General features: G+C 43.0%; 1 protein-coding gene across 1 annotated transcript; it reads right to left on the bottom strand.

The window, feature by feature from the left end:
• Positions 1-1,042: 1,042 nt before the first annotated feature.
• GON7 (GON7 subunit of KEOPS complex) lies at positions 1,043-9,342 on the bottom strand. Its single transcript, XM_015815701.1, has 2 exons — positions 9,079-9,342; positions 1,043-1,293 (listed from the first exon to the last, which is right to left on the bottom strand). Exons 1-2 carry the CDS (start codon positions 9,269-9,271, stop codon positions 1,181-1,183), a joined length of 306 nt encoding a protein of 101 aa, XP_015671187.1. The 5' UTR covers positions 9,272-9,342; the 3' UTR covers positions 1,043-1,180.
• Between the last annotated feature and the right edge of the window lie 387 nt (positions 9,343-9,729).

The raw sequence follows: 9,729 nt of genomic DNA, 5'->3' as shown, positions 1-9,729 counted from the left end.
AAGCTCACAGACACACCATTGGGAAGGTTATTTGGGTGCAGAAATGGGGAAACAATGGATCTTCAGATAATATCTAACTAAAAATTCCATTTTTGATAACTTGGATAAGTAGAAATTGAAGCGCAACAACAGAAAATTCCCCATTATCAGTTTTTAATCCTTGCAAATAACAACATACATTTATACTATTCAAAATTACTACCACTAAAATATGTGTGTACCTGACTCCCAACTCTTGAGAGGTTACAAATAAAATATTAAAAACAAGAAAAATACATCAATAAACAAAAAAACAACAACAACCCACCTCCAGGTATGAACAAAAAAGAAATAAGGCAACAGTTAAATAAAAAAAAAATATTGAGACCAGAACTGTAAACCGAGTATCTCAGAAAAAATCCACTCTAATTCTCATGAAGATAAAAGGGAAAGGGGGAAGTACATTCAGACTTTTAAGATTCTGTTACTATAATCTTACAGCAAAAGGAGCATTAGCATGCAGAATCTTAGTTTCCAAGCCTGTGGTCTACCTTGAAGGGCTAAAACAATCTTGGCAGTCTCGGTATGTTTACCCTCTTCCTCTATCTGCTTGCCCTCTCTTCTACTTCTCCGGCTCACTCACGCCCTCTAGTTTGGCTTTCCTTTTTCTAGTTCGAAAGCTTGGTGGGGTGTATGCTAACCTGGCTTTCTAAGGACCTTGAAAAAAAACTGGCTAAACTTGCCAGCTGTAGATGTAATGCACATCAAAAGCTAGGGTTGGCCAACTGAATTGATGGATGATGTGCTGGTCAGTTTGCCCCTTTTTCAGCAGATTGGAGAGCAACCGAGTGCTTCCCCCGAGGTTTTCTGATAAATGCTGGGCTGTAAAACTTGGGGGGGGGGGTATTAGCTGAGCCTAGCCTTGTTGGGAATTGAGGAGGGTATTTCTGCCTGGCAGTAGTTGCTCCAGTCAAGCGTTATTAGTGCTGCCTTTCCCAAGCACAAAGGGTACTTTCAACTTTGCTTCTCTTTTACTTGCTCATACATACAATCTTCTTGTTGAATAATTTAAAATAACAGATACATAACTTTATGAACAATTTTAAATCAACATCCAATCAAACAGCCTTGATTTTTTTAAATATAAGTTTTCATAGTATGGGAACTTTAATATTTTTTAAAAAAAGTTTTATAGTTTCCATCAGGAGTGTGGTTTTGTCCGTTTTAATGGTGGTTCATCTGAATATCCTTTGGTATTGATATGCTTCCCTTCTTCCTCTTCTTCTTCCTCCTCATCTTCATCTCCATTATCACCTACAAAAATATTAATCATCACATAGAACTATTTTTTCTATTAACAAGTGCCTCCTAAAGTATCATTCTACTTGTGATAAACTTATTTCCATAATAGAATTCAATTTTTCTCTGCTAGTTCAAGTTCAAAATACATGTGAGCAAAAGATTATACACAGAGTTGTGTTTCTATACTTTAGAAATAATTAGATATTTTGTTAGGTATAGTTGATTAGTTGTACTTTTACATTGTGTTTGAACGACAATCTGATGCACTCAGCTACTTCCCCAGAATACATCCTCAGAATACACTAGCAATGTAGGGTAACCATTCTCCTGACTGAATTGTGAGTTGGAATTATCAGTGTCTGCCTAGTTACTTACAGATGACTAGGAAGTCATCATTTTGATTTTTTTTAATAAAGTCTTTCAGAAAATTCAGAATAAAATCTGTACTAATCTGCAGTCAGCATCACCTCAGATAGAAATTCAGCCTTCCCAATGCTTTTTTAACTCTCTTTTACAGTTGGGCTAGTGGGGAGGAACTATGAAAATCCCAGAGCCACAGTTTTCCCAGAGCAGACTTACTTTTGAAGGGCCCATCTAGATTTCTGTAAACAGATGTAAAAATTAATCATCTGTTAACTCCCCTGTTCCTGTTTGAACATGACTACATTACTGTAGTCCTCAATATCGGTTAAGAATTGATGCTGACTTTTCTGACACTCCTCTGCTGCTGTTAATTATGCCATGGGCTTGTGTTCCTTCTGAATGGTTTTTATAAGGATATCTACACTTGATGATATTGTGCTCGTGTTTAAAAAGGCTGAAAAGCCATGATGTGAAAGCTATTGCTGAATTAGCCCCCTGGCCATAGATGGAAAGGTCCTTGTGCAAGTTATCAGAAAATACATATAGCAGATAAGAGAATTTCCACCAAGAAAGAACAAGGTGGTTTCAGAGCAAACCATGGCTGTGTATGCCAGACTTTCACCATCAGGCAAGTAAATTGTTACTACAGTATATTTATTGTTTTCAATACTACCTTTAAGAGTTTCCACTGGGATTTTGAGTAGAAAGCTGTTTTGGTGATCAGCATATGCAGCAAAATCACCTGAGCCTTTGCTGCATTTTAGGACACAGTTAAGTGCACAAGTGCACAATGATAAAACTAGTCCTTTTATAGTCAAAACAGGAATGTGATGAGGGTATGTATTATAACCATTGTTGTTCAATGAGGTGATAGATTGGATAACAGGGAAAAGTCAGAAATACAAGAACTCAATGTAAGGCAGATAAACTGAATTTCACTGATGCAACATAAACCAATGACACTGTTTTCACAGAGGAATCAGAACAGAAGGCACAGGAACTATTAGGTGTCATAAAAGAGCAGAGGGGTTTGGACTAAAACAAAACATGACTATGTCACCTCATGACTCAGAAATTAATATGGCCTTTAGAAATGAGCCAAATGAACAAGTGCATGAGTTAAAAAACCTAGTTATCTGATTTTGCATCAACAGTAGCCAGATTCACTGATGTTGGATGAATTGGTAGTGCTCAGTCAGCTTTTGCCAATTAATAGTAATGTCTTTGTAAAAGGAAAAACAGCTGAAAATTAAGTATCCAATGTAGCCATCATGCTACTCATGTTCTATGCAGCAGAAATGTGCGCATAGTATACTCAGCACCCATGGAAAATTTCAGATGAAGTGTTTTAGGACAATCCTGTATGATTGACGTTGGAATGGGAACATTACATTGATATGTCAACTGTCCATCACTGATAATATGATCTGGCAATCATTCCTTTGTTGTTCCAAAGATGCTTTTTCACGAGGCAACTGGACGGTGTTTTTCTTTGAAGACATTTCGCTGAAGAAACTTCTTGGATGAGAAGCGAAACATCTTCAAAGAAAAACAAGAAAGTCCAGTTGGCTTGTGAAAAAGCATCTTTGGGATGCCAAATAGAGGCTGACATATGATAGTTACACTCTAATATCAGTAAGCTGCATCTGCTCAGGACACAGAACAGGGTAGAAGGGTATCTGCAGTTACTTCTCAACCATGGCCACCACAGCTCCAGTAGCAATATCCTATAATGGGGATGTCCTGCCAATGCCAGAACACATGAATGAATAACTTCCATCCTTTGCAGGGGAATACAATGTTATCAAATGCTGCTGAGGTCTAGGACAGTGGTTCTCAACCTTTTTAATGCTGCGACCCCAACCGGTCGTAAGTCGAGGACTAAACCGGTCGTAAGTCGAGGACTAAACCAATCGTAAGTCAAGGACTACCCAACCGGTTGTAAATCGAGGACTTTCCCTGCCTGGGAGCGCCACGCATGCGTGGTTCCGCCCCCTGAGCCGGCCGAGGCGTAGCTCGCAAGCGGCAGAGACGGAGCAGGCCGACCACCAGCTGGCCCAGCCCAAGGGAGGTAAGGCACCTGCTGGAAAAGGGGGAAAAAAATGGCGGACAAAAAAAATGGTGGACAGCCTTGCTTGGCGACCCCTATGAAATGGTCGATCGACCCCAAATGGGGTCCTGACCCACAGGTTGAGAACCACTGGTCTAGGAGGACTGAGAAAGGTGCATTCCCCTCATCCTGGACACGATAAAAATCATCAACCAAAGCAACCAATATCAGTTTCAATCAATGACCAGGTCTGAATCCTAAATGACAGTGACCTAGATAAATCATTTTATTATTTATTTGTATCTCACCTTTATTTTTACAAATACGTCAAGATAGCGAACATATCCAACACACCTTCTTCCTATTTTCTCAACCACCACCACTACCACTCTGTGAGGCAAGTTAGGCTGAGAGTGATTGGCTCTAAGTCACCCATGCTCAACAAACTTATCTAAAAAGGGCAGGTTGGAAACAGTGAAAGTGTAAAAAAATGAATTGCTCAAGGGAGGGCTTTAGCGAGGGTGCATTACTCCCATCTTCAAAACAGGTGGCATCACATCCTTTCTCAAAGATACATGACATGATTCTCTCATCTCTCTTTCTGAGGATCTCAAGTCAATTCAATAAAACAATCAGAGATATCATTCATTCTTGGTTTTATGAATGGGTCTGTCACTAACCCATGGATTCCTACTTTCATATACTCACAATTAGATGACACCAATTTATATTTTCTGACATACGCTTTAGCCCTTCATTCATAATTAAATCTATACCTTAATTTTTCTGCATGTATTCAGCAGTTTTATTCCGTAAGATCAGGCAATTTCATTCAGCTCTATTACATCCTTCCTCTTTCTCTTAGAATCACTGACAGACATTTTCTTTTTATTATGTTTTTAATATATGGCCTTTACTTTTTACTCCTTTTACATTCCAAGTTGCAGTTTCTTCCACAGGTCATTCGCATGACCTTTTGGGCCACCAGATATTGAATAGAATAGAGCTGGAAGGGACATTGGAGGTCTTCTAGTCCAGCCCCCTCAAGCAGGAAAACCTATACCATCTCAAATGATTGTCTAGCCTCTTTTTAAAAATCTCCAGTGATGGAGCGCCCACGATTTCTGGGGGCAAGCTATTCTACTGATTAATTGTTCTCACTGTCAGCAAGTTTCTCCTTAATTGTAGGTTGCTTCTCTCTTTGATCAGTTTCAACCATTGTTTCTTGTCCTGCCCTCTGGTGCTTTGGTGAATAACATGACCCCCTCTTCTTTGCAGCGGCCCCTCAAATACTGGAAAACTGCTATCATGTCTCCCCTATTTCTTCTTTTCTTAGACTAGCCAAACCCAAGTCCTGCAGCCGTTCTTCATGTGTTTTAGTCTCCAGGCCTTTGATCATCTTAGTTCCTCTTCTCTGAATTTTTTCCAAACTCTCAACATCTTTTTTGTGATATGGTGACCAAAACTGGCTGTAGTATTCCAGGTGTGGTCTTACTAGGGTTTTATAAAGTGGTACTAGTACCTTGTGTGATCTTGATTCTATGCATGTTTATACAACACAGGATTGTATTAGCTTTTTTGGCTGCTGCTGCACACTGCTGGTTCATGGTTAAGTGATCATTTACTAGGACTCAAAGGTCCCTCTCACAGTTACTGTTTTTAAGCCAGGTCTTGCCCAATCTGTACCTTCGATTTTTTCCTACCTAAACTTCGCTTTTCTCCACACTGAAACTCATTTTGTTGGATAGGGCCCATTGTTCAAGTTTGTAAAGATCTTTTTGGGTCCCGAGTTTGTCTTCTACGGTGTTGGCTACTCCTGTCAGTTTGGTGTCATCTGCAAATTTGATGTGTTCCTCTTCAATTCCCTCATCTAAGTCATTGATGAAGATATTGAAGAATACTGGGCTTAAGACGGAACCTTGTGGTACCCCATTGCTTACTTCTCTCCATGTGGATGTATTGCCATTGAGGACTACTCGTTGAGTACGGTTTGCCAGCCAGCTGCAGATCCATCTGGTAGTAGTGTTGTCTATTCCACCTTTTTCTAGCTTACCAAGGAGTAGGTTGTGGTCTACTTTATCAAATGCCTTACTGAAGTCTAAGTATCCATGTTAGACAAGGCTTTGAGACGATTCTCTTTGGTAAGATAGAAAGATGAGGTAAAAGTTACCAAGCCTTAATTCCATCCATGCCAAATGCAACCTCCCCTGCTAACAATAAGGATCATACTGGTCAGTTTGGATTAGTATGCCCCAAACACAATCAAAGCCCAATTTTATCCTCGCTCATAGGACGCAATATCCCAAAACATCCTCCTTCATTTGGGAGCTGAAATAGAGCAATCAAATCTGTCCTCACAGGTACCACATAGAGCAGGGGTAGGCAACCTTGGCTCTTTTATGACTCTAGACCAGTGGTTCTCAACCTTTTTAATGCCGCGACCCCAACTGGTCGTAAGTCGAGGACTAAACCGGTCGTAAGTCGAGGACTAAACCAGTCGTAAGTCAAGAACTAAACCGGTCGTAAGTCGAGGACTACCCAACCGGTCGTAAGTCGAGGACTTTCCCTGCCCGGGAGCACCGCGCATGCGTGGTTCCGCCCCCTGCGCCGGCCGAGGCGTAGCTGGCAAGCGGCAGAGACGGAGCAGGCCGACCACCAGCTGGCCCAGCCCAAGGGAGGTAAGGCACCTGCCAGAAAAGGGGAAAAAAATGGCGGACAAAAAAAAATGGCGGACAGCCTTGCTTGGCGACCCCCATGAAATGGTCGATCGACCCCAAATGNTTTATTTGTATCTCACCTTTATTTTTACAAATACGTCAAGATAGCGAACATATCCAACACACCTTCTTCCTATTTTCTCAACCACCACCACTACCACTCTGTGAGGCAAGTTAGGCTGAGAGTGATTGGCTCTAAGTCACCCATGCTCAACAAACTTATCTAAAAAGGGCAGGTTGGAAACAGTGAAAGTGTAAAAAAAATGAATTGCTCAAGGGAGGGCTTTAGCGAGGGTGCATTACTCCCATCTTCAAAACAGGTGGCATCACATCCTTTCTCAAAGATACATGACATGATTCTCTCATCTCTCTTTCTGAGGATCTCAAGTCAATTCAATAAAACAATCAGAGATATCATTCATTCTTGGTTTTATGAATGGGTCTGTCACTAACCCATGGATTCCTACTTTCATATACTCACAATTAGATGACACCAATTTATATTTTCTGACATACGCTTTAGCCCTTCATTCATAATTAAATCTATACCTTAATTTTTCTGCATGTATTCAGCAGTTTTATTCCGTAAGATCAGGCAATTTCATTCAGCTCTATTACATCCTTCCTCTTTCTCTTAGAATCACTGACAGACATTTTCTTTTTAAAAATCTCCACGATTTCTGGGGCAAGCTATTCTACTGATTAATTGTCCTCACTGTCAGCAAGTTTCTCCTTAATTGCAGGTTGCTTCTCTCTTTGATCAGTTTCAACCATTGTTTCTTGTCCTGCCCTCTGGTGCTTTGGTGAATAACATGACCCCCTCTTCTTTGCAGCGGCCCCTCAAATACTGGAAAACTGCTATCATGTCTCCCCTATTTCTTCTTTTCTTAGACTAGCCAAACCCAAGTCCTGCAGCCGTTCTTCATGTGTTTTAGTCTCCAGGCCTTTGATCATCTTAGTTCCTCTTCTCTGAATTTTTTCCAAACTCTCAACATCTTTTTTGTGATATGGTGACCAAAACTGGCTGTAGTATTCCAGGTGTGGTCTTACTAGGTACTAGTACCTTGTGTGATCTTGATTCTATGCGTGTTTATACAACACAGGATTGTATTAGCTTTTTTGGCTGCTGCTGCACACTGCTGGTTCATGGTTAAGTGATCATTTACTAGGACTCAAAGGTCCCTCTCACAGTTACTGTTTTTAAGCCAGGTCTTGCCCAATCTGTACTTGTACCTTTGATTTTTTCCTACCTAAACTTTGCTTTTCTCCACACTGAAACTCATTTTGTTGGATAGGGCCCATTCAAGTTTGTAAAGATCTTTTTGGGTCCCGAGTTTGTCTTCTACGGTGTTGGCTACTCCTGTCAGTTTGGTGTCATCTGCAAATTTGATGTGTTCCCCTTCAATTCCCTCATCTAAGTCATTGATGAAGATATTGAAGAATACTGGGCTTAAGACGGAACCTTGTGGTACCCCACTGCCTACTTCTCTCCATGTGGATGTATTGCCATTGAGGACTACTCGTTGAGTACGGTTTGCCAGCCAGCTGCAGATCCATCTGGTGGTGGTGTTGTCTATTCCACCTTTTTCTAGCTTACCAAGGAGTAGGTTGTGGTCTACTTTATCAAATGCCTTACTGAAGTCTAAGTATCCATGTTAGACAAAGCTTTGAGACGATTCTCTTTGGTAAGATAGAAAGATGAGGTAAAAGTTACCAAGCCTTAATTCCATCCATGCCAAACGCAACCTCCCCTGCTAAAAATAAGGATCACACTGGTCAGTTTGGATTAGTATGCCCCAAACACAATCAAAGCCCAATTTTATCCTCGCTCATAGGACGCAATATCCCAAAACGCCCTCCTTCATTTGGGAGCTGAAATAGAGCAATCAAATCTGTCCTCACAGGTACCACATAGAGCAGGGGTAGGCAACCTTGGCTCTTTTATGACTCTAGACCAGTGGTTCTCAACCTTTTTAATGCCGCGACCCCAACTGGTCGTAAGTCGAGGACTAAACCGGTCGTAAGTCGAGGACTAAACCAGTCGTAAGTCAAGGACTAAACCGGTCGTAAGTCGAGGACTACCCAACCGGTCGTAAGTCGAGGACTTTCCCTGCCCGGGAGCACTGCGCATGCGTGGTTCCGCCCCCTGCGCCGGCCGAGGCGTAGCTGGCAAGCGGCAGAGACGGAGCAGGCCGACCACCAGCTGGCCCAGCCCAAGGGAGGTAAGGCACCTGCCAGAAAAGGGGAAAAAAATGGCGGACAAAAAAAAATGGCGGACAGCCTTGCTTGGCGACCCCCATGAAATGGTCGATCGACCCCAAATGGGGTCCCGACCCACAGGCTGAGAACCACTGCTCGAGACTTCAATTCCCAGAATTCTTGAGCCAGCCATGCTGGCTCAGGAATTCTGGGAATTGAAGTCCACGAGTCATAATAGAGCAGTGTTTCTCAACCTTGACAATTTTAAGGCATGTGGACTTCAACTCCCAGAATTCCACAGCCAGCATTGCTGGCTGTGGAATTCTGGGAGTTGAAGTCCACATGCCTTAAAATTGTCAAGGTTGAGAAACACTGTAATAGAGCCAAGGTTGCCTACCCCTGGCATAGAGTATGAAGGACCATCATAACATCAAGGACAAAAACCAGTTCCAAATATCAGACCCTCACCTCCACGCTCATCTCGGTCCCCGGCGGCAGCGAGGCTCTCCTGTTGCACCAGAGGGCCAAGCCGAGCGGTGACTTCCTCCCGCAGCCGAGACAAGCCCGCCAGCAGGCCCCGCAGCTCTCCCGGAGGATCACACCGAACTCGCCATGCTCGTTTCAAGCCATCGCGGCCGGTCAGCTCCGCCTGCAACTCCATCGCTCGGTTCCCGGCGCCAACGAGGAACCAATCAGTTTTAGCGTATCCCCTCTGACGAAACTGTCAGAGAGGAAAAAAAAACACACACACACATCAGGAAGCGGGGGGGGAGGGAGGTCGCTCTTCCAGTTCTCCTCCCCTAATTCAACGCACCTACGTCACCATTCCCGCTCGCTTTTGTTGTTGATACGATACACGCAGGGGTAGGCAACGTTGGCTCTTTTGTGACGCGTGGACTTCAACTCCCAGAATTCCTCAGCCAGCATGGCTCAGCTTGGAAACCTCTCCCTTTCCCCCCGCAGCAATGCTGGCTCAGGAATTCTGGGAGTTGAAGTCCCCGAGTCATAAAAGAGCCAACGTTGCCATAGTCAGAGGAGGAGCGCACCTAACCGCGCCTTGTCTCCGCCTCCATTCCCCTTTCTGATTGGCTGTCGCCGCTCACGTGCGGAGGGCCCCGT

Source organism: Protobothrops mucrosquamatus, unplaced genomic scaffold (assembly GCF_001527695.2).
Source record: "Protobothrops mucrosquamatus isolate PMUCROS unplaced genomic scaffold, P.Mucros_1.0 scaffold368, whole genome shotgun sequence".
NCBI lineage: Eukaryota > Metazoa > Chordata > Lepidosauria > Squamata > Viperidae > Protobothrops > Protobothrops mucrosquamatus.
The sequence above is the reverse complement of the archived record's forward strand: the minus strand, read 5'-3'. Positions and strand labels throughout refer to the sequence as shown.

What these genes read in the sequence shown, in the direction of transcription:
- GON7 (XM_015815701.1), bottom strand. Translation starts at nt 9,271, where the DNA reads ATGGAGTTGCAGGCGGAGCTGACCGGCCGCGATGGCTTGAAACGAGCA. An exon ending in GGACCGAGATGAGCGTGGAG is followed by an intron (nt 1,294 to 9,078) that starts GTGAGGGTCTGA and finishes ATATTTTTGTAG; the next exon opens with GTGATAATGGAGATGAAGAT.